General features: G+C 39.0%; 1 protein-coding gene and 1 long non-coding RNA gene across 7 annotated transcripts in view; one reads left to right on the forward strand and one right to left on the reverse strand.

Moving 5' to 3' along the window:
• The window catches only part of neto1l (neuropilin (NRP) and tolloid (TLL)-like 1, like), a 222,583-nt gene extending 217,370 nt beyond the window's left edge, over nucleotides 1–5,213 (reverse strand). For all 6 annotated transcript variants that reach the window (XM_048528543.2, XM_059646009.1, XM_048528540.2 and 3 more), the window contains exons 1-2: nucleotides 3,953–5,213; nucleotides 3,114–3,167 (exon numbers count right to left, since the gene is read on the reverse strand). In XM_048528543.2, coding sequence (XP_048384500.1) covers nucleotides 3,114–3,167; nucleotides 3,953–3,986 — 88 coding nt within the window. In that variant the 5' untranslated portion in view covers nucleotides 3,987–5,213. The remainder of the gene's footprint in view (nucleotides 1–3,113; nucleotides 3,168–3,952) is intronic.
• A 570-nt stretch (nucleotides 5,214–5,783) lies between these two features.
• The window catches only part of LOC132209613 (uncharacterized), a 101,060-nt gene continuing 81,226 nt past the window's right edge, over nucleotides 5,784–25,617 (forward strand). The window contains exon 1 of the long non-coding RNA XR_009445801.1: nucleotides 5,784–5,998. This is a non-coding gene — a long non-coding RNA (uncharacterized LOC132209613). The remainder of the gene's footprint in view (nucleotides 5,999–25,617) is intronic.

Raw genomic sequence — 25,617 nt, forward strand, 5'->3', positions numbered from 1 at the left:
GAGATTGTAGGCTGACCTGCAATGAAGTAGGATTTGAGACAAAGCAACATAAAGCAAGAAATAAATTAATGTCTCCTTTGGAGATTCCAAATCACATATTATTTTTGAAGTGCAATCATTTTCTATCAAAACAATTGTAACTTTTTTGTAAATTTAGATCTAATAAACAATAAATGAATCCAAGATTAGTTAAATCTACTGTAAAAAATTGATCATACCACTAGCCTGACAATCCAGAGATCATGACAAATGATTCAATGATATGTGTTTAAACACCATTATGGAAGCTGATGAATTTATATTCAATTAATTAAATAAAATCTGTAATAAAAAAAAGCAGTAATGCTGACCATGAAACTACTAGATTGTCATAATAATTGACCTTGGTCATTAATGTCCTAAAAAGGAAGGAAATCTGTAATCCTTACCTAGCCCTGTTTAAATAATGAACCAAAAGAACTGTGGATACTGTAAATCAGGAACAAAAACTAAAGTTGCTGGAAAAACTCAGCAGGTCTGGCAGCATCTGTGGAGGAGAAAACAGAGTTAATGTTTCGGGTCCGGTGATCTTTCCTCAGAACGTGGAGGAAGTTCTGAGGAAGGGTCACCGGACCCGAAACGATAACTCTATTTTCTCCTCCACAGATGCTGCCAGATCTGCTGAGCTTTTCCAGCAACTTTGTTTTTGTTCCTGTTTAAATATGGCTCCAGTAACAGTAATTGATCTTTAAAAAGCCCTTTGAAATGTCCTAGCAAGCCAATCAGTTGGTGGAGAGGCTCACCAGCACGTTCCTAAAAGCAATTGTGGAAAGGCAATAAATGCCGGCCTTGCTAGCAACACCCACACTATATGAATAAATAAATATATATAACATAAATAAATAAATCAGGGAAACAGATTATGGTGTGTCTGAAAGAGGGAGCAATATTGAACAGACACTGTGAAAACTATTGGAGTAGTAAATGTTCAGATATGAACTCATGCTGTTCCAAACATGGGATTCAACATACTGCAATTGAGGTAGCAGATTTTATTTTTATGTAATCTGTGCATTACTTCATTCATAGTAGGTAACTCACTTCAAAATTCCTAAGGAAGAATCTTTAGCAGCTCATGTAGATGCTAAAGGTGGCCAAGATGGGGTCTAATGATGAACTATGCAGGTTTGGCACGTGATAGTAGCCCGGCAAATAGGCCGAAAACTGAGGGAGGACCAAACGCCGAAAAATTTGTTAATAGGCAGAACATTAGCACCCAATAAAGAGAGTACATTGAAGTTTGAAGGCTATCATGTATTCTGATGCCATCACTTATTAGTGATCTGATATTTTGAATTAAGCGTAGAGCAGATGTGCATTTAAAGTGCAATTGAAATGGATATTTGCCATTTCATTTTTACTCACTGCTGGAGCTGTTTGAAAGACCATTGAAACATATTGAATAAAAAACCTTCTTGGGCACTTTGTCAAAATGCCAACTTTCTAGCTACGCATAGATCAGAAATGCACTAAGAACAAAACCTAAAACAGTAAGTACAGTGTTGCTAAATCAGAAGAGACACTCCAAAGAAGTCAGTCAAGAAAAAGGCAACACTCACTAATGGAATCTTTCAAAGGGTTTCATTGGGTACAGCAACATTTAGAATCATACAATCCCAACAGTACAGGGAGGGGCCATTTGGCTCATTAAGTTGGTACCAACCCTCTGAACAGCATTCCACCCCAGAATCAGCCCCTACTCTATCCCCATAACCCAACATTTAACATGGCCAATCTACTTGACCCGCACATCTTTGGACTGTGGGATGAAACCAGAGCATCCAGCAGAAACCCACACAGATATAGAGAGAACTTTCAAGCTATACACAGACAATCATCCAAGGCTGGAATCAATCCCAGGACCCTGGTGCTGTGATGCAGCAGTGCTAACCACTATGCTGCCCAGTTGCTCCAAGGGAAATGGACAGGATAGCAAGGACGGGCACCATTCCCCTCTGCAGGGCATCTCCTCTGAACTTCTCTACCAAGACCATCTGAGAAACTATCTGGGACCCTGAGGGACAAATATCACTGTGCACCAGCCGGGGAACTCCACCCCTTCACTGGAAGAGGGCAGAGGAGCTGACATATACTGTTACATGAAAACTGCTTAAATTAGCACTAGAGTGCAAAACATGCAGGTTTCTGGTTCAGCACTCCTAGCCAATTGAAAATACAATCATCAGCAATTGGGACTAAAACTATGTGCTACATTCGGACTTTCAAATCAGTGTGTCTTCGGAGCAAAAGACTGACTTAGCAACTGCATTTGACACTTGAACAAAAATATCACTGCAATAGGCAATACCCGTCTGATACCAAAACCAATCACATATGAACTAGTACAACAAAATGTGAGGCTGGATGAACACAGCAGGCCAAGCAGCATCTCAGGAGCACAAAAGCTGACGTTTCGGGCCTAGAAGGGTCTAGGCCCAAAACATCAGCTTTTGTGCTCCTGAGATGCTGCTTGGCCTGCTGTGTTCATCCAGCCTCACATTTTGTTGTCTTGGATTCTCCAGCATCTGCAGTTCCCATTATCTCTGATACATATGAACTAGTAGCCTGGGTGGCAATATTTCCCAACATGCATTTTTGTTCTGATGAGATTGAGCACAGATCTTGCTGCAATGTTACTAGTAGAAAATGTTTATGGAATACAAATGGTAGATTGTTAAATTTGGGAATAAATTTTGGGGAATAACAATGAAAAAAACATCAGAATTCAGATCAGTGAACAAGTATGAAAATTGAGTTACAAAGTGACAGGCTGAAAAAATGTTATGACAAAAAGACAATAGGTGGACGGGTTTCCTCTCTCTTTATCCCTAATCATTTCAATGTCTCCTCCAGCAGACAAAAAAACTGCAGTGTCCGCTTTATGCAGTGACTATGTTGGACAAAGCGCTTCCAAAATGCTTTAGCCATTGCAAACTGAGTCACATCAACGTTCGGCAGATCACTGCAGTAAACACTGAACAATAAGTGACATTATCTGCTGATTACAGTCAGATAATTGGAATGACTGGAATAAAACGTGATTATGAAAGAAAGGGCGCCGTTATAAATATTACCTGATGTCTTTTTTGTTGACACACAGAGTCCTAGCAGGATAAGACTTGATACAACTGCCAGAGGGAAAAAAACATACTTATCACAGGGTTTTTTTTGTCTGCGTTTATATTAACATCGTTTAAGTAGCTAGAAACAGGCATTAGGTACAAGCAATTTCCGAGATTGTTGTACAATACAGCAAACAGAAGTTCATATACTTTTAGTAATTTTTAAAAAAGATATAGTGTTAACAGTCATTATGCATTATTTATGCAAAAGTGGAGAATTGCACATCATGGTATCCAGCTTCTCGGAATCGTCTCTCCAGCACATTTTGTTTAAAAAGTGCATACAAACCCATCCATTTTCCCTCACATCTGCTTTTGCTAACAGTCTAGTTGCAGTCTAAGCGCAAGTTAACAATGACTATCCATTTTAAAACAAAGTTCGTGCTCATAGCTTCCTCGGGAGTTAGCCAAGAATAACAAAGCAAAGGTCTTACGCCGGGAGTTTCCGGGCAAATGGAATCAAACACACCTGGGCTTGTACGGTTACATTGGTTCGGCGAATACAAGGGTGCCGAGTAGTCTGGAAGTCACAGAGAGCCAAAATAAAAAAAATGTTCACGTTAAATGTTCTCTGTGAAGGCAGTTGGATTCCTCAAAGGCAATTCGTAAATCAAGGTGCTGTTTTAAGTAATCTGCTTTTCATCCCTCTCGCTTCCCCGCCCCCCCCACCAAATAGTGCTAGCTGCACCTTATTCAGTGCCCAGTTAGGTTTCTACACAGCCGCGCTCAACCGGAGGCAAAATGTTGGCAGTCAGCAGGGGTCCCCCTCAATTCGCGTAGGCGGAACTTACCGTGAAGCAATCCGTGCTGATACCCATGGACCATGTCTGATTCTAATGCAAGGGGCTCCAATCCAAACCAATTCCATTGAAGCAATGCGAAGCTGACAGGCTGACGGGAGATGGATGGGATGGGATGGTTGAATGAATTCAGGAAGAAAGATGCTCACACAAGCTTATCCACGTCCCCAGCTCCCGTCTGGAACGCTGTGTCTGGAGAGACATTCATGTGTAGAGGTGTGTATGTGTTTGTGGGTTTTCAAAACTCAACCCAACCTAATCCCCAGCAGTTTCGCACAGGGCTCCAGGTTGATCAGAATGTCCCCATGATTCCCACATAAATGTTGCCACAATTCCCGGCGTGTTTTGATGCATCGAAGGGATTAATAGGTCCGTCATCAGTCCTTTAATCGCTCCACCTTCTGAATATTCTGGGAGAAGCCGTACAAAAGCAGAATTACTCCCCTTTTTTTGTCAAAGCGTATTTAACACAAAATCCTTTCACGCTCACGCACACATACACAGGGATGACCAGATGCATTTGGAAACAGCCAGGCGTCAATTACAGGATTTTGCATCAAGTTGAAACGGATTGTGTCTGCCCACGGTACCTTCTTGACATCGTTCTTGCTCCGGCACTGGCAGCTCACTCTGCTTTTATCGAACGTGTTTTGCATTAGATTTCGACTTCTGTCTCTCTCTTTCTGTGGCCTATCCAGGGGTCTCTCTCGCTGTCCGCCAAATGTGTCGCGGTCCCTTAAATAAAAGTTCACCCCAATCTCAATGCGCTGGCGCCGAGACCTGGACGAGTGGTTCGCATCATAATCCAAGACTCCAGTTGGAAATTCAGAGCATCTCAAAAAAAGGGGGGAGATGACCAAGCTACCAAGACACCAGTTAAGTTGCTGCAGTCAATATATCTGCAGCCAAGGAACATGGCGGGAACCTCAGCAACTGCAAAGGAGTGTTTTACTCTCTCTCATCTCTTTTATCAATAAATGTATGATTTCAAACGGACACTCGAGCAGCCTTGTCCTCCAGACAGCAGCACACTAGGCAATAGCTATCCTAAAATAATAGGGTTGTTTTCATTCATTCTCCTCTCGTTCCCACACCCCCCCAACACTCCAACTCAGCTACCCCACCCCCAAATCCTATTAACCCTCCTATTAACACAGCATCAAGTGGCAATCTGGGCATCTTCCAACTGCAAATGACACCTTCCAGTCACTCCTGCAGACTCCCGCAGCCGGTGCGAGAAGATGATCCACAAGCGGTGGTACTAAAAAAAGTGTATCCGCTGGGAAGGGAGGGGGAAGGAGATGGAAAGGCCGCCACCCTAACCAGTGAATCATCATCCGGAGTGCACAACCCATTCACCAGCCAACACCACCTCCCCTACCAGTACAAAAAACTTCCCAGATTTGATATCTGCGGAAGCCAGTGGGCGAAGAGCGCTGTTTGTGTGTTGGGAACGCAGCCAGAGACAACACAGTTCGCACCTAGACATGTCTCTCTGCCCAGTGGAATGGGAATGTGTGAACAGTACAGTGGAAAAGAAAACAATTCCACTTGGCTTGTGTTGTATTTGTCTATATGCATGTTTATTTAACATATGCACACACAAGTAATTGCTTCATATAAATGTTTACATCGCAAAGTACAGCACATTATGTTTGTGGTACGATGTAAATGGATACATTAAATATACTTGCTATTTATATTATGTAGACATTTACACAATAATTAGTTATTGCATGTAATACGTGTGCTCTATCTTGCGGCGCAGAGTTTGAAGCACTTGTTTAGTCTCGAACTGCTTTTCAGATCTGCCTCCCAAACAGTTCATCTCTGCCTCCGCTAGTGGTCAGCCTCATTCACACTTCCACTGCGGCGAAATCAACTTCATCCTGTACGAAGCGGGGTTGCGTGGCGTCAGGACCGAGGGCCGGCGAAATGACCTTCTCTAATTCCCCTCTGCTCCAACTCCCAGCCTCCGCTTTCACTGCAGGTCGGTGGCGGGGTTCGTGCTTCCAGCCGGAGGCTGAGGCAGAAAACGTGAGTTTGCAATTTATCCTCACCCCCATACTGAGGGGATAGCGGAATGAACTCAAATTGACCCGGAGCATCAAGAGGTCATTCACTCTGAAAATTTCCCGAGTAGATGTGGTCCTCACTCTTGATTTTTCTTTGATGTAGTATTTGCGAATGGACTTATTACTCATTGTGCAACTGGTCAAAGCGGCAGTCTTCTTAACCTCTTTTTTGCCTGGAAACAATTCTGCGACAGAGTTTTGAAGGGAGGTCAACATAAGTCGATCACGATCTCCATTTATCGGTATTGTTCAGACGGTGCTGTGAGTTAGCTTGCGATGCCATACAACCCTAGATTGCCATTTCTTCCTGCTCCAGGTCAACATTAGTGTGCCATTTCAAACTATTTTTGGATTGTCCATATCCAACAGTCCGCCACACGAGCCCTCAAAATGTCCAGGTTCTAGCGTAGCCCGTTATGAGGACCATGTTAAGTACGGACAAACATCGTGCTGGTCTAGCAACCCTGAAGTTTCGAGTTCAAATACCCAAAGGTGGAGACATTTGAGGCTGAGTTATCACTGAAAACTTGATATTTGCCAGATCTTTGTAAAGGAATAACTCAGTAAAAAGACAATCCACCTTATAATACCACTTATGTGGCTGCCCAATGATCACTACAACAAGCAATCTAATGGGTGGGCCAAATGGTAAGGAATAAGATATGACCTGAAGGTTCATCAGGATGATCCCCAGTATGAATTAATTATCTTATGAGCAGAAGTTAAACAGGTTGGGATTCCACTTGGTGAAATTTAGAAAAATGATAGGTAATCTTGTTGTGACCATAAGAAACAGGGACAGAAGTGGACTATTTGATTCTTGACACAAGTCCACCATTCAATAGGATTGAATCAACATTCCTCATGTCAACATCCACAACATAAAGGTTTCTGAGGGGGCTTGCCAGAGCAAATGCTGAAAGGATGTTTCCTCTCATGAGAGAGTCTAGGTCCAGAGGGCATTGATTCAGAATAAAGTGGCACCAGTTTGTGACTGAGATGAGGAGGAATTTCTTCTCTCAGAGTTTTGTGAGTCTTTGGATTTCTATGCCTCAGAGAACTCTGAGTTCAGAGTCAGTGTGTATGTTTAAGGCTGAGATAGAATTTTGATCATTAGGGTAATCAAGGGTTATGGGGAAAGGGCAGGAAAGTGGATGTGAGGAATATCAGATCAGGCTCAAGGGACTGACCAGCCTACTCCTATTCCAAATTCTTATGCTGTTATGGTCTGCCTGGATTGATAAAGCTGCAACAATAGTGTAGAATGCTGGTACCGTTTAGGACAGGATTAGACTCAGCCTCTCTATATGGCTGCCAAATGTACAATCTACAATAAATTCAGAGGCAATTTGGTAATTTTATCATCCTGCATTGAATGTCTCCCATTGAGAAAAGGCTGAAAATCAGTGATGACATATGAAAACTCACCCCCATGTCACACATTATCCTGACATCATTGGTCCACAACGTTCTGGCATAATTGCATTAAAGATCCTGGAACTTCCAATCAAACAAGAATCTTGTAATCACCAAGACCGCAAGTACTGGATGGGGGCACCATGAAGGCTTTCAGCCCATTAAGCATCCCTCATTATTCACTTAGGTCACGATTTATCATCGATGTTATCCCATATATCTTTAGTATCTGGGAATCTATCAGTTTCTTACTTGGACATGCTCAATGATTGAGCTCTGTGGAGTAGAGAATTTCAAAGATTCACCACACTCCGAATGAAGAAGTTTTGTTTAATCTTAGTCCTAATTTACCTATTATTGTGGCATTAATTATTATGGCTCTAATTTCACCAGCCATGGGAAATATCCTATGTCCACCCACCACATCACAGCTTGCAAGAAATTGAAGTGCTTCAATGAGATCATCTCTCATTTTTCTAAAATGTAATGAATGTAGGCCCAGTCACCTGGATCTCTCCTCACAAGATAATCCTGCCATTCCAGGGATTGATCTGGAGAAACTCCATTTGTATCCTAATCTGAACTCTATTGAATTGCATCTCTTAATGAAGCCCACTTATCACATTCTATGAGAAAGGAACGTTCTGTAAATATGACCTTCAAGCATTCAGAGGGACATCCAAGAATAGTGATAATGCATATTGGAGAGTCACAGTTCTCTAATACATTGCTATTTTTAACCATAGAGTCATGGAATCATAGAGAAATACAGCACAGAAAGAAACCCTTCATTCCCACTCTTCCATGCCAACCAGATATCCTAAATAAATCTAATCTCATTTGCCAGTATTTGGACCTGATCTCTTTAAACTGTACATATACCTATTCAGATGCCTCTTAAATGTTGTAATTGTACCAGCCTCCACCACATCCTCTGGCAGCTCATTCCACACATGCACCAAACTCTGCATGAAAAAGTTGCCCCTTAGATCTCTTTTAAATCTTTCCCCTCTCACCTTAAATCTATGCCATCTAGTTTTGCCCTCCCTCACTTCAGAGTAAAGACTCTAAAAGGTTACTGCTCAGTGTCCAATACTCGAAGGAAAATAGCCCCAGTCTGTTCAGACTCTCACTGTTGCTCCAGTCCTGGCAACATCCTTAGAAATCTTTTCTGAACCCTTCCAAGTTTCACAACACTCTTCCTATAGCAGGGAGTCAAAACAACAAGTGGTGAAGGGTATCTTTGGAGACAAGTTTTACAAGTACTTCTCAAAGCCTGTTCACACAAAAAAAGTCTGTAAAAGCACAATCCTCTCACCCAACAATTTCTGTATTTTCCTATTTAAAGAACTCAAGTAAATCTTAAATCAACACATTTAATAGGCAATTAATGATTTAAAATTTTCTTTTCAAATAATAAAATAGAACTTATACGTAAAATCGTTTCAAAATAAATTAAATCAAATTCATATTATGTTCATTGATAAACACTGTCATGAATGGTGGAGAGTATCCATCAAAACGTAAGTCAACAAATAAGGCCATGGGGTTACAAAGCAATAAAAGGACCAACTAAAGGTTCGATATATCCAAATCCACAGAGCATTATAAACAAAACAGATGTACTGATGATGCAAATAGAATAATTAGTACAATCTGATAGCCATGACAGAGACATGACTGCTGGATGACATGGACTGGAATCTGAATGTTGGAGGGCACATGATATTTAAGAACTACAGGAAGCTAGAGAAAGATGAATGGTGAAGTTTTGTTAATTAATGATTTTTTAAACATAACAACGACGACCAAAGTTCAGGACCAGATTGAGATGATAAATGATAAGGATAAGAGTTCACTTGTGAAAGCAAGCTCCCTAACAGTAGGAAAATAAGAACGGGGGTAGGCCATTCAGCATATCGCGGCTGCCCCACTATTCAATACAATCATAATTGATTGAACACTCCAGTCCATAACCCTGTGAACCAAATTCAAATTTCACTATCTACCATGGTGCTATTCAACCCATTTTGCCAAATCATTAGCTTGGGGACCTTGGGGTTCCCGATTACCAGTCCAGTGACATTATCATTATGCCATCATATTCCTCAAACCACGCAGTAGGATGGAGTATAAAGGAAGAAATATTGGGATAGTATTAGAAGGGTGCAACAGTAATAATGGGGTATGTTAATCTATATATAGCCTGGAAAAATCAGATGGACTAAAGTAGAATAAATGAGCAATTCATGTTTCTGTGATAGATTCTTAGAATAACACCTAGAAATAACCAGAGAGCAGGGTATAGCAGACTTAGTTTTGTGCAACAAGATAGGGTAACTGATTGATCTCAGAGCAAAAGCACCCTTGGGTAACAGTGATCGTAATACGACTGAACTTTAATTTTAAGGGACAGAAGAGTGGATCCAACAATAAAAGTTTAAACTTAACTAAGGGCGATTATGAGGGCATGAAAACAGGACTACCTAAAATGAATTGGCACATTAGGCAAAGGCATAGCTCAATCAAAATGCAGTGACCAACATGTAAGGGTCTATTCAAAATCTATATATATTTAAATCAGAAAGAAAAATATCTGAAAAGTCCCATCATCAGTGGTTAACTAATAATAAATTATAGAAAATATCAAATTTAAAGGAAAAGCACATAATTACGCAAAGATGGAAGTCAGGTCAGAACATTGGATGAAATATAATAAATAGTAAGGAATGACTAAAAGAAACAGAAAAACTAGAGTACATAAGCAAACTAGCTACATATATAAAACACAGGCACTAGGAGTTTCTATAGATAATTAAAAAAAGAATGAACCAACAACATAAGTGTTGCCCTACAGAAAGTGAATCTTGGGAATTAATAATGGAAAATATGAAGATGATAGACAAATTATTGATTGATGTTTATTTTAAAGGATGTGAGTTACATCACAAGAATAACTGTAAATCAGAAAATAGAAGACAGGGAAGAATTCAAGAAAATTACAATTGCCAGGAAAGTGATATGCAGATAACTTTTAGAAGCTGTGGGCTGGCATGTCCTTGTGTCTTTATAGTATGTTTCTTGTGGGAGAAGATAGAACTAGAGGTCACCATTTCAAAATAAGCTGTCACCAATTTTAGACGGAAATTTGTTTTAACAGGTTATTAGGGGGAGGCATAAAGGTGGGTTAATCTGATTGAATAACTTGAGGATTCAAGTGGCCTCCTCCTGCACCTAATTTGTATGGTCCATTGTAGGTTTGGATATTTTACAAAGTAAGATATTGCAAGATATCCTCCTACAAGACCTCTAATAATCAAACAATTGATGACATCCATCCATCAGCTTCAATTTAGGGATTATTTTACTTTACAGTTTATTTTCTGAACAACAAGACCGTTCTGTTTTTTTTTCTCACTCTGTTTCCACAGCATATGTATTATTCCACAATAAATTATTACTTACAAAGCACCTAATCTCCTGCAAATAATTGGATGGATCAAACTGACTGATTAAGCTTAAGATTTGCAATGACTCAATCTCTCTGTGAGACATGACATCTTTTTGTGAGGGCCTCACATGTTTCCCAGGATAAGAATAACACTCTCTAAATATGAAAGGTGATTTAAATTTACTCCAGAACAACCTTATTTAATGTTTAAGCAATGCATTCAATGTTAAATTTAATTCTCAATCTTATCCACAATATTTCTAAATGTCACAGTTTCACGCACTAAGAAATAAGCAGCATGCATCATGAAGGCAATATTTCATATGTTATATTTCAGATATCATATCTGAAAGATACCTTATCTTAAAAGTTTTATTCAAATGCTTTGTATGAAAACTTAACTCAGCAAAGTAATGCTTTTCCATTGCTAGATCTATACACTCATAAACATATGGTCAGAACAGCGAGAACAATTTTCAGCATTCCTGCTCCAGCTGTGGGAGAGTTCACACTAGCAGCCATATTACAAATAACTCTTCAAGATCCTTGGCAATTATTTTTCTATTCATTCATGAGATGTGGATATCACAGGCTAGGCCAACAACGATTGCCCATCCACAATTATACTTGAGACCGTGGCAGTGAGCTGCCTTCTTGAAACATTGCAGTCCATGAGAGATATAGGTACATCTAGAGTGCTGTCTGGGATGGAGTTCCAGGATTTTGACCCAGTGACAGTGAAGCATTTGCGATGTGCTTCCAAATCAGCCTGATTTGTGCCCTTAAGGAAACAAGCAGGTCATGATGTATAACTGCGTATTCTTCTAGGTGTTATAGATTGCTGTTTACGAAGGTGTTGTTGGAGGAGTACTGGTGAGTTACTGCAATTCATCTTGAATATAACACTTACTTCTGCCAGTCTATGCTGCTGGTGAAGTAGGTGAATGTTTCAGGAGGTACGTGAGTTGTCAAACAAAAAAAGCTGCACCATCTTAAATGGTGCCAAATGCTTTGATTGTTGTTGAACCTATCCTCATTCTGGCAAGTGAAGTGCATTTCATCACACAACTGAATGGCACAATAAAAATTTTCAGCAGGTTTTGGGGAATCAAGAATTGACAGTTATTCGATGAAAAATTCCAAATTACAACTTGCTTTCTTAGCCACAGTATTTATATGGCTAGTCCAATTCTGTTTCTGATAGATGTCAATCTTTAGAAGCTTGATGGTGAAGGCATCAGTGATGGTAAAGCCATTTGAACATCAACCAACGATATTTAGATTCTGTTGGAGATGATGACTGCCTGGCACTTGTGTGATGAAGGTATTATTTGCTACTTATCAACATAAGGCTGATTGTTGTCCAGGTCTTGCTGCATTTGGACATGAATGTTTCAGTATCTTATGAGTTGAGAACAATGGTGATCATTGTGCAAACATCAGGGAATGTTCCACTTCTGATCTTATGATGGAGAGAAGGTCATTGATGAAGCAGCTGAAGATTGTTGGACTTAGTACATTCACGTTGTGGAACTGGGGATCTTGTGGCACAATTATATTGTCCACAGCTCTGAGCCAAGACACTTGGAATCAAATCTCTCCTACTTCAGCATTGTGTAATAACATCTTGGAACAGATTGATTAGAAAATATCTGCCCTGTGGGACTCCTGCAGAGATTCCTTCTAGCTGATCTGACGGATCTCCAAATTCTTCACGGAGGTATAATTCTAACCTGCAGAGAGCTTTTCCCCCATTGCCACCAACCCCAGTTTTGCAACGGCTATTTGACACCATACTTGGTAAAATGCAGCCTTGTTTTCAAGAGCAATTGTTCCCACCTCAAAGCTGAAATTTGGTTCATTGATCTACATTCGAACAAAGACTATAAAAAGGTTCGGAGCTGAGTGGCCCCGATAGAAGCGAAACCAAACATTGGTGAACAGGTTGTTGCTGAGAAAACACTTCAAAAGGCCCAGAAAGAACAAAGCTGTACAGAAGATAAGTATACAGCAGGGCTCCTAAAAAATGATCATTGTAAAAACAGTATGCTATTGATTTGTGAACCTATTGGCTGTAGCTGAAAACAGCACAGGGCACAATTTAAGAAACACGGCAGTTGTATCACTGAACTTGCATATAGAATGATCTAATAGAAGCAAAGCTACAGTAAATCCCCTCGAGTTTGACGCTATTTGTAAAAGGCAGGGAACATCAGATAAGGGACGATAAAATCACTTAGCATAAATTGGAAGCCCATAAATGTGCCTGCATCATTAGAAGTCAATGATACAAACCACAACAGAAATTTTGACTGCATACAATGGGTGACACAACTCTTCCATTGGTATGTTGAATGATGAAAAGCAACTAGAGAAAATTGAAATGTAGCAAGTATTTTACCTGGTGTGCATAAACAAATCAGCAGTAGCAGGATTACTAGCATGCATGGATTTCAGTACACTAACCGTTCACATATCATAGAAACATAGTAGATAGGCGCAGGAGGAGGCCATTTCGCCCTTCGAGTCAATTCCACCATTCTCCATGATCATGTCTGATTGTCCAACTCAATAGCCTAATCCTGCTTTCTCCTCATAACCGTTGATTCCATTCATCCCAAGTGCTATATCTAGCTGACTCTTGAATACATTCAATGTTTTGGCATCAACCACTTCTTGTGGTAATGAATTCCACAGGCTTCACGTATCAATAAAAACTCTTAGTGTCAATCTCTACGTTCCCTGTAAGCTTACGTTTGTACTGTATTTTCCCCTTCTTAATCAATTCTACCCTTCAAGCCTACTGCACCACTCAATGTGATCATGGCTGATTATCTCTGTTCCTGCTTTTCCCCCATAATCGTTTATTACTTTACTCCTAAGAATGATACCTAACTTCTTTTCGTCAACATTTTGTTTTGGCTACAGTTGCTTTCTGTGAAAAGGAATTCCATAGGCTCACCACTCTCTGGGTGAAGACATTTCACCATACCTCAGTCTTAAAAGGCCTACCCTTCATCCTTGGACTGTGCCCTCTTGTTCTGGACTCTCTAGCCTCACAGAGAATCCTTCCTTTGTTAACTCTGTCTAATGCTGTTAGATTTTTGGAGTTTTTTTAAAGTGAAATCTCCGTTCCCCAGTTCTTCTAAACTTCAGTGAATATACTTCTAACTGATTCAGTCTCTCTCCATAAATTAGTTCTGCCATCCCAGGAACCAATCTGATAAACTGTTGTTGCACTCCATCAGTAGTCAAAATATACTTCCTCAGAAGGAGTCTAAAACTGCACACAGTAATCCAAGTATGGTCTCAGCAAGAGACTAATGATTGTTACAGTCTAAGTGGTGGATTTGTTAGTGGTTTTCCCCATATTACTTCCAATGGTTTGTGATTAAGTTCTACAGTTAACTGCTTACCAATTAGGTTTCATTATGTAGCAAAACTCAGTGAAAATAAGCAAAGCAAGTATTTTACATTGTATTTTGGAATACTTGGATTATACGGATGATAGACTTCTGCATCTAAATTCAATTGATTTGCCATCTTGCATTAGTTTACCACACTGAATCCAGGAACGTCTGATTTATGAGGAGAGATTGACTAGGTTAGGGTTGTTTTTGCTAGAGTTCAGATAAAAGAGGGGGATCTCATAGAGACTTATAAATTTTTAACAGGACTAGACAGGGTAGATGCAGGGCGGATGGTGGGTGTGCCCAGAACGAGGGGTCACAGCCTGAGGATTCAGTGTCGACCATTTAGGATGGAGATGAGGAGACATTTCTTCATTCAATGAGTGGTGAGCCTGCGGAATTCATTAGCACAGAAAGTAGTTGAGGCCAAAACATTGAATGTATTCAAGAAGCAGCTAGATATAGCACTTGGTGTGAATGGGATCAAAGGTTATGGGGACAAAGCAGGATTAGGCTAATGAGTTGGATATAAAGCCATGATTGTGAAGAATGGTGGAGCAGGCTCGAAGGGCCAAATGCCCTCCTGCTCCTATTTTCTATGTTTCTATGTTCCTGTTGCCTATTTCCTATGTTTCTACATAAAGATGTGAATTCGATGCCTGCTACACATACTCAGCAGATTACCAAAACTGAATCAGAACCCCAAAATTCCATTAGTCTTGAATTTTGTTCAGTACAATTAGAACTAACTGCAGAAAGAAGCAACTAATGGCTAATGTTCCACCACTGGATGGGATATTATCATAGAAGGATGGTGTGACACTAGAAGAGGTATCAAACACTCTCAAGGTACTGTTGGCCGTACAGAAATGAACTAAGAAGTATGTCAAAAGGTATAATTTTTAATGGGAGTCAGGTACTTGTATCTGAATCTCTTTGGCTGGACATATTGTCACAGCTAGATACCGGACATATGAGCACAGAACGAGTAAGATTCCTGACATAAGACACGTTTAGTCCAGGCATCAACACTGGTATTGAGATGACTCTGAGGATGTTTTAAACATGTCAGAATCCTTTACTGCAGCAACACAAAAAACTACTAGATCTGTTTGAGATTCCATCAGTGCCTTTATCCAAGATTGTCACAACATCTGAATTTTCTTTAAATTCAGCTATGGGAAGAGGGCATCCCTGGCTGGGCCAGCATTTATTATCTGACCCTAGTTGTCCTTGACAAGGTAGTAGTTAGCTGCCTTCTTGAACTACTGTATCCATGTGCTGTAGGTAGACCCATAATGTCGTCAGGATGGAAATTCCAGGATTTTTTCCCAGTAACAACGAAGGAAATGTGATATACTTTCAAGTCAGGATGGAGAATGGTTTAGAGGGGAATTTGCATGTGTTGTTATTAGCATGTGTCTGCTGCTCTTGCCCGTATAGATGAGAGATGTTCCTGTTTTGGAAGGCACTGTCTAAGGAAAATGGTATATTTCCATAATACAGCTAGTAAATGGTACACAGTGTTGCTGCTGAACTGCAGTGTGAGAGGGAGCTGATGTTTTTGGTTGTGGTGCCAATCAGTTGGGCTGCTTTGTCCCGACTGGTATCAAGCTTAATAAGTATTGTTGGAGCTGTACTCCTTCATCACACTCTTACCTTGTATGTCCTAGGTGGTGTACAGACTTATAGCATTCAGGAGATGGATTACTCACTACAGGATTCCTAGCCCCTGACCTGCTCTTATGGCCACAGTATTTATATGGCTAGTCCAGTTTCTGATTATTGGTAACCTCTAATACGTTGAAAGGGAAATGATGAATCCTGTGTTGAATGTCAAGGGATGGTGGTTACATTGGCTCTTTTTGGAGATCATCATTGCCAGGTATTTGTTTTGTGAAATTGTTACTTGCCAAGAGTCAGTCCAAGCTAACATACTGTTCTTGCTGCATTTGATCATGGACTGTTTCAGTAACTGAGGAATCATGAATGGTGCTGAACATATGGTAATCATTGGAAAACATTCCTACTTCTAAACTCATGATCAAGGGAAGGTCATTGATGAAGCAGCTGAAGATGGTTAGACCAAGAACTCTACCAGGTAGAATTGGGCTCCTTGGAGTGCAGTGTATACTGTCCACACCTCTGAATTAGAAGGTCTGGGCTCAAATCCCATCTGCTCCAGAGGTGTATAATACCATCCTTAAACAAGTTGATTAGAAAATAATAAAAAAAAAGGTGGAACTGAGTCATATAATAATCCATCCTGTTTTTTGAAGATATCTATTCAAATAATCAATGGCTTCAAAGATCAATGCCTGCATGTTTACAATGTTGGGTAGCGAGCAATTTGTCAATTTTTTTTCTCATTAAAACCAAAGAACTGTGGATGCTGGAAATCAGAAGCAAAACGTTATTGGAATAAAACCTTAACAGGTCTGGCAGCATCTGTGGGGAGAAAGCAGAATTAACATTTCAGATCCAGTGACCCTTTTTCAGAACTGATTGAAGCAAGAAAAAGATAACAAGGTGTAAAGCTGGATGAACACAGCAGGTCAAGCAGCATCAGAGGAGCAGGAAAGCTGATGTTTTGGGCCTAGACCCTTCTTCAGACAAAGGATCTAAGCCCAAAACATCAGCTTTCCTGCTCCTCTGATGGTGTTTGGCTTGTTGTGTTCATCCAGCTTCACACCATGTTATCTCAAATTCTCCAGCATCTGTAGTTCCTACTATCTCCGAAAGCGAGAAAAAGGTTGGTATATAAAGGTTGGTATTAAGGACGTAGGGGTGGGAAAAAGAGTAAATGATAGGTGGAGATGGAGCTGAGAGAGAGCAGTTGTGCAGACAAATGAATGTGTAATGGTCAGCCTGGGATATTCAATAGCTATGAATGGGGACCATTAGTGTGCTGTGATGGCAAGCCGTGGTGTCTAGGGTTTGGGGTAAGGACATGGGAGAAAGTACTCATGGCCTAAAATTATTGAACTCAATATTGAGTCCTGAAGGCTGCAAGATCCCAAAATGGAAAATAAGATGCTATTCTTCCAATTTGTACTGAAATTCACTGGAGCACTGCAGCAAGACCACAACACAGATGTCAGCCAAAGAAAACGGTGGTGTGTTGAAGTGGCAGATAATCAGACACTCAATTTATTTTTAACCCTGTATGTAACTCGTGGCAACAATGAACAGTGAGAATAGTGTCACCAGGACTATGAGCAAGAAATCCTGATGCCAACTTGCAGCTTGAATATGAGTAAATTTTGCCTATTTTTGCTGCTTTACATATGTCAAAGCTGATGCAGTGTGGTATGGCAAATTTTGATGAAATTTCCCAAAGAACCTAACATTGTGGCTGAGCCGTCCAATAGGGTTAGATGCAACTTTTAATTTTGAATCGATACAATAATATTTTTGGAACACTTTATCCAATTTAACACGTGTTGATATACTGGTTGGTGTTGCCAATTTTAATTATATCTGTTCCTGGAGATTTCCCTACGTGAATTGCTCCGTTGTTGCATAAGGTAATGAGTACCTGAAAGGGTTGTTGAAATTGTGAGAAGCTCTGACTATCAGGATAAAGGACTCTTCCAGTGAGGAGCTAAATAGTTTCTATTGTGTGTCCTGGTGCTTGCATGATCTCTGAATAGTTGTTAAAGTGGCAAGTCCCTGTAGCTAATAGAAATGTGTGCATTTAAAATGAGTACAATGTCTCACAAGGATCAACATGTATTTTAGATAGAATGTAATGAGCTGGGATGTACTGGAAATAAACATTTACTGTCTGAAAATGCAGTGGAGGCAAGTTTAATTAAGGCATTCAAGTGAACATTGGATGATTATTTTAATTAAAAGAATGTGCAAAGGTATAAGGAGAAAGCAGGATACTGGCCCTAGGTAATACTACTCACTTGATGAGCCAGTATGGACATGATGGGCTGAATACTCTCCTACTGTGCAATAACACTGCTGTGATTATTATCCAGACTGACCCCATTTTTGCAGAATACTTTGTATAGGTACACTCCTCATGTGGCCTGCTTATGTTGCATCAGGGGTTAGACTAATTCTAACAAGAAGGATTGGTGGCAGTGAATCTGTCCAAGGTTTCCCAAGTTGCACTGTCATAACATGCCAACAGCTCAGGCTCCTGAAAATGCAACACCCTTTATTGGTCAACACATCCATTCTCTGATACATTGCTTTCCTACACGAATAGAAGAACAAATGGACTATTTAGCCCATTGGATAATTATTGACTATGAGGCAAACAGATCCTCCTCACAAACCTCATATTTTGCCACATTATATTCATATACCAAGTTTTATTTTCCCAGTCATTTCATCTGACTATATTCCTCTGCAGATTCTGACATCCACACCACTTGCCTTCCTATCTGTTTTGCCATTCTGTAACTTGGCATTTGTACATTCACTTTACTCATTCAAGATATAAGTATACATTGAAATTAACTGACATTCCAGCATTGAAACCCAAGGTTATCTGAAAAATATACCCCTTCAATTAGCCAATCCCCTACCCATGCCAATAGAGTACCCTAACATCAAGGGCTCTTTTTGTATTAAGCAGCTTTATATATGGTACCTTATAACATGCCGTTTAAAATCAAATACATTGTATCCACTGCTTCTTTTTTATCTGACCTATTTGTTACCTCCTCGAATAAATTCTAACAAGTTTGTCAGGCATGGATTTTTCCTCTTTATGAAGGCATGCTGAGTCTGCTTGATTATATTTTCTATTTCTAAATGCTGTGCTATTACATACATCCTTTAATAGATCACATCAATTTCTGAATTACAGGTATTAAGCTGAATGGTTTATAGTTATCTGATTTTTTTTGGATAAGGGAGTTACGTTGACAGTTTGCAAGTCCTCTGGAAATTTTACAAAATCTAAGGATTTCTAGAAGATTGCGAACAGTGCATCCATTATCTCTGTGGCCACTTAGTTTAGTGTCCTAGAATGGAAGCCATGAATTCCAGACACCAATAGCTTTTAGCTGCATTAATTTTTCTGGACTTTTTCTCCAGGGATAGTTATTACAGTTAATTTCTGCCCCCTGTCTCCTACCATATTTATCTTCTTGATTATTTAGTATTTTGGAATGCTGTGAAGACTGATTCAACTTCACTTCCATTTCTTAATTCTTTATTATTATTTTCTCAGTCTTTGTTCAAAGAAGCCAATGTTCACTTTAGCTGTTCTCCTTTTTATATATTTGTATAAACTGTTATTGTCTGTTTTGATATTATTTGCAAATTTATCCTTACAGTATATTTAGTCCATCTTTCTTATATTTTTGGTTCTAAATTGTTTGTTTTTAAAATTTTCCCAACTAATCTTTGCCAATTTTTTTTTGTTTTAGTCTACATTTGAAATTAACTTTAATTAGCTTTTTGACCATGGTTGTTTTATTCGCTCCAAAGAATCTGTCTATCTCGATTAGGTATAACTTTGTGAGTCTGAACTTCTTCCTTAGATATCTGCCATGGTTCTGCAACTGCCTTTTCTGCCAAAATTCTTTCCTAGTCCAATTCAGCCTCATACCTTTGTAATTACTTTGACTTAAGCTTAGAAAAGTCATTTCTGACCCATATTTCTCACTCTCAAACTGGTCATTGTTTTCTGGGGGAATCTTACTCTGAGATTATTTATTAATCCTGCCTCATTGCACATTACCAGATCCAAAATGTCCTGATCCATGGTTGGATCCAGAACATATTCTTGTAGAAAACAGTCCTGAATGTACTATATATTTTTACCCCATGCTTATTTCTGCCAACTTAAATTTCGCAATTTGTATGAAGATTAAATTCACCCCTGATCATTGTACTGTGTCTCTTTAATGGACCCTCATTTTCTCCTGATTCATTCCCTGGCCCATAGTATAACTAATGTTTGGGGACTCTTACAAGCATTGCCTTCCCTTACTATATTTCACATCAACCCACATGAATTCCACATCATTCGATCCAAAATCATTTCTTGTTTTTTTACTCAAAAAGTTATCCCACCATACTTTGCTTCTTGCTTGTCCTGACAAAAATTCTCAAATCCCTGTATATTTAGTTCAGAGTTCTGTTCTCCTTCAAAGTTTATAAGATCGTATCTATTAATCTTTATTTGAACTATTAATTAAGTTATTTTGTTCAAAATACTATGTGTGTTCACCGAGACACCAACACTGTTCACAGCAGGGTTCAGTGAGGCCTGTTTCACCAGAACTCCTTTACTTCAGTACTGATGCCAGTGCCCTGCCAACTGAAACCCACACGTCCCACACCAATCTTTGTGCCATGCATTTAAATTTTTGAATTTGTTCACCCTATTCCAGTCTGCCTGTGGCTCAGGTGGAAATCCTGAGATTATTACTTTGGAGGTTTTTCTTTTTAATTTAACTCCCAACTGCAAATTGTTCCAGCAGATCTTTCCTTCCTGTCCTATCAATGGCTTTAGTACGAATGTGATGGCAAAACTCGTTCACTCCTGTCCCTCTTCGGATTCGTCTCAAGTCCTGAGGAGATGACCTTCGCCCTACCAATTTGCAGGGATATTCACTATTTTAATATTAATAATTGTTGCTAAGTAGACAAGTGAAACTACAATTTAGACTATTATTTCAAATCATACATTCACTGTCATTTGAGTGTGAAAGCTGTAACTTTTCTTGGCTAGTTTGTCATCAGAAAATACTTGCATACCAGAATGTTGGATACCTGGATTGATCTTCTGGGTAGGGAAATGGAAATTGAAAACATTGCAGTCACTTTTTAATATTAAGATATTGTTGCCACTCAGAAGGTGTAGTCCGTAGCATTGTAGTCTCTGAGTAGGACTCTAAGCTTAATAACATAACCAAATAACTTCAGTAATAAGCTGCAAATTCTTCCAACATATGCCAATGGCAGGTGATAAGAGTAGGAGAGCTACAAGATGGAAAGAAAGTGGAACCTTGACAATCACTGTCCATTTCTGTGAACTATGATATACATTTGAATGTGCATATTGCCAAAGCAAGTTGGATTGTAAGTGAACTGCAACATATCACTACTTTAGCTGTCACTAGCAAAGCAGCAATGTTTTACCAGTTGATGGGCTACTTTGGAGAACGGCTACATGTCAATGATTGTTGTAGAAGTGGAGTCACGTAAAATCAGACCAGGTAACAATAACAGGTATACCTCATGAAGGATATCAATGAATCAGTTGAATTTTCATAGAAGTTAGATTTGTTAATGCTGTTTTTTGCCAATTCCTGCTATTCATGTGTGTATTCTTTCAAAATTGAGTTAAAATATCCAAATCTGAACTAATGTTTTCTGGATTATTACTTTGGAACTTTATATTACTTGTTGATGGATGGTTAGATGTTCTGATAATGCAAACTCCTTACAAAGGAAAATTAGAATATTCAAATCAATTCTCTGTCCTATTCTTTGATCTTTGTCAAATGTTGATTTTTTAAGGTTTTTGCACCAAAATTGGAACATGTTGGAACTTTTTGATTGTATAGCTTGCATTACTTCTTAGAATGTTCTATATCATATACATTGAAAATCTTCTTTCATCCAGTTTGTGCTCTGTGGAAACTAACATTATGGCAGATATTTAAAGTGCATGCTTGCACTGGCTGGTTCATAATCTAAGGAGCGGTTGCCAACTGCCAATATTCTTCATTTTGTGAGGGATTACTGTGAAAGTAGGAAGAAAAATAAAAAGAAATGAAGTGCAAGCAAACATTTGTTCCTCTGAATTGACTGCATACAATGATACTGTAGGGAATACATCAGATATGTTTTTATTTTGGATGGGTATTTTAAAGTTTTCAACAAAGTCAATCTGGGGCTACCACTGCTGTATCAATTCCTTTGATGACAGTGCTACTTAGGGATTAATTTGCAGGATGTGACAAACAGCAAAGTAGCTTCTTGCAAGAATTGTTTTGTTTTAAGAGGCCAAATCATTTTGGAATGTTGATCAAGGGTAACTAATCATTTGTACTTTCAATTAAAATCAAAATCCTTACAGTGATTAACCAGTGATTAATCAGATTAACCAGAGAAAATCTGACAGTTGCATGTTTTCACTTTCTGTGTCATTTATACATTGTCAAAGAGCTATTAATGATAAACATTGATAATACGTGCAACTAATATCGTAGATATTGCTAGGCATGAAGAAAAGTAAGGACATTTGTACATTGCAATCAGCATAAGATATTGCTATCTTCCTGCAGCCCGAAATACAATTTATACGATACATCATGCTCTGAAATTCCTGGGGCATTTTGCAATATATTTGCAGCTCTTAATGTCTGATATCTTGGTTGCTGCCATGACAGATTCAAAGACTTACCAACGAGTCAAATGTTGAGATCAGACAAGGAATATATTAACAATTCCGCTTCCTGATTTCATGGAAATTATGACGGTGCTTTTTAACTGCCTAAGTCATGGCATCTTTTTTATTACCACTACCTGTATATGTAAATGAAGAAGTGTCTGCCTATACAATATACAAATATTAAAGCATTTTCCTACTTTTTAATTGAAATATGTAGCAACTAAATTGAACCATCTGCCAGTTACAGTCAGCTTAAAATGACTGCATGATTCATTGTGACTAAATGACTTTCTACAACCTTAATCTAATACTGAATGAAATTACATATTTCAGGCTACTGACGTCAAGTTCGTGTTACTCTTCATTTGAAAGGGTTTGAGGAGCACTAATGAATGAAAATTAAATGTTTCCTGATTCTGATTTAATTTTGAAATCATAAGTTCATTATAAATTGAAGTAAAGTACTTTCATTATAGAAGATAATATTTATTGTGCAGGCTAGTGTAGGTAGAATTTATTCAAAAGATACGATCACAAATAGGACTTAAAAAGCATGCTTTGTTCAAGTGAGTTCAGTCATTTCCATGTTAAAACAAATAACTGGCCCCATCGTAGATGGTGCTAAATTAACTTACAAGTTAACATTGTATCCTCAGCTGCTAAATTTATTCTGATACCCTGCATGTCAGAAACTTTACCTCATTAAAGAAAGGTGAATTGAGTAGGATAGAAAAGTATATCTGATCTATCTCACAAAGCTGTACACATCAGTTGAACTGTAATACATTTGATTGTCTCCCTGTTGCTAGAGGCAGTGTAGTTCAAAATATTAACTCTGCTTCTTTCTCCACAGATGCAGATAGACCTGCTGAGTTTCTGCACTATGCTCTGCGTTTGTTTCAGATTTCCAGCATTAACATTTTTTTGCTTTTATACAAGAGAGATATTGGGTGATTAAAAAAGACAGAATTTTAATTGACGTACAAATTGGAAAATTCTGATTGCAGTAGTAGTCTGGATCAGGAGTTCACAGAATGCTTTTAAGAAAGTTTCTTAAAGCTGCTCATTCTAGGACCAACAAAATAACAATTATTTTAAAAAATGTATTGCTTTTTTTACAGGGATAATTAATGCCCCAGAGTAAAGGCACACCGAGGTAGCAACAGTTACAATATAAATGAATTTTATGCCCAGCTTGAAAAGATAGAAGATTGGGTCTAAGACTTATAGATTTTTAATATTCAGTCACATGATGTGGGCATCACTGGCTGGCCAGCTTTATCGTCCATTCCTCATGGCATTGAGAAGGTGGTGGTGAGCTGCCTTCTTTAACTACACTCCTTTGGAAGGGATGCCAGGATTTTGACCCAGCAACAGTGAAGAATGGCGATATATTTCCAAGTCAAGATGGTGAGTGGCTTGAGGAAAATTTGTACCCATGTATTTGCTGCTCATGTCCTTCTAGATGGAAGTGGTTTGGAAGATGCTGTCTAATGGTTTTTGGTAAATTGATGCAGCGCATCTTATAGATAGTACACACTGCTGCCATTGAATAATTGATGGAGTGGATGCTTGTGAGTATGGTGCCAATTAGCCCAGCTGTTTTGTCCTAATGGTGTGAAGCTTCTTGACTGTTATTGGAGCTGCAGCCATCCAGGAAAGCGGGGAGCACTTCACCACATTCCTGACTTGTGCCACGTGGATGATGGCTAGGCTTTGGTGAGTCAGGAACTGAGTTGCTTACTGCAAGCTTCTGACCTGGACTTGTGTCCATTGTGCTTATGTGATGAGTCTAGTTGAGTTTATAGTCAATGGTAATCCCAAGGATGTTGATAGTGGGGGATTCAGTGATGGTAACGTCATTGAATGTGTTATAATTATTGTATTTTAAACTAAAACAGCGTACTTATGTGGGAATGAAAGTTGAGCTGGCTGACATGAACTGGGATAATAGGTGGAGGCATTAGATCAATACAAAAGCAGTATCATTTAATGGAAATTTAAGAATGCTCAGGATAAGAATATTCCTTCTGTAAAGAAAAATTCTGAAGGGAGAACACACTATCCATGGTTAATTAAAGAAGCTAAGGAAACCATCAAATTTAAAGGAAAAATAACTGTTTAATTTCTCAAAGATGAATGGTGGGACAGATGATAGAATATAAAGAAACATACTGAATTAAAAACTTAATTAGGAGAAAGAAGTTGAATTATCAGAGGAAGCTAGCTAGTGGTGCAAAAAGAGATTGCAAGAGTTTATACAGGTGTCTAAAAAAGTATGGGAAAGTGAGCATTAGCTCTTTATATAGTGAGAATGGGAATCAGTGAATTGTACTATCATATTAAGTAACTTATTTAATAATATTTCAAAGATACATAAATCACTGAGGGGTCTGTTAGGGCAGTTGTTTAGATGGCTGTTTTGCTGATGCAGAGTGACACTAACAGCATGTGTTCAATTCCTGCACCAGCTGAGGTTACCATGAAGGACTCTCCTTCTCAACTCCTCTCACTTGAGGCATGGCAATCCTCTGATTAAACCATCATGAGTAATGTCTCTCTAATGAGAGAGCAGCCTAATGATCTGGTAAGATTAGGCAGACTTTACCTTGACATATGTTCCCAGAAATAGCTGTAAATCATAATGTGGAAAGGAGAGAAGGAGTTTGTGAAAGAGAAATCGTCCTGAGCAGACTGATGTAGTTGTACGCTGAAATGTCACCCAGTACTGATGGACTTCATCCTAGGGTCTTCAACAAGGTGCTTAGTGAGCTAGATGCTTTGGTGATCATTTTCCAAAATTCACTTGATTCTAGAAGGATTTCATTGCTCTGGCAAGTAGCAAGTATATTCAAAGAAGGAGGAAGTAGCAAACAGGGAACAGAAGGCCATTTAACTTGACGTTTGTCATGGTGAACTCTAGAATCAATAAT

Source organism: Stegostoma tigrinum, chromosome 5, assembly GCF_030684315.1.
Source record: "Stegostoma tigrinum isolate sSteTig4 chromosome 5, sSteTig4.hap1, whole genome shotgun sequence".
In the NCBI taxonomy this organism is placed as follows: Eukaryota; Metazoa; Chordata; class Chondrichthyes; order Orectolobiformes; family Stegostomatidae; genus Stegostoma; species Stegostoma tigrinum.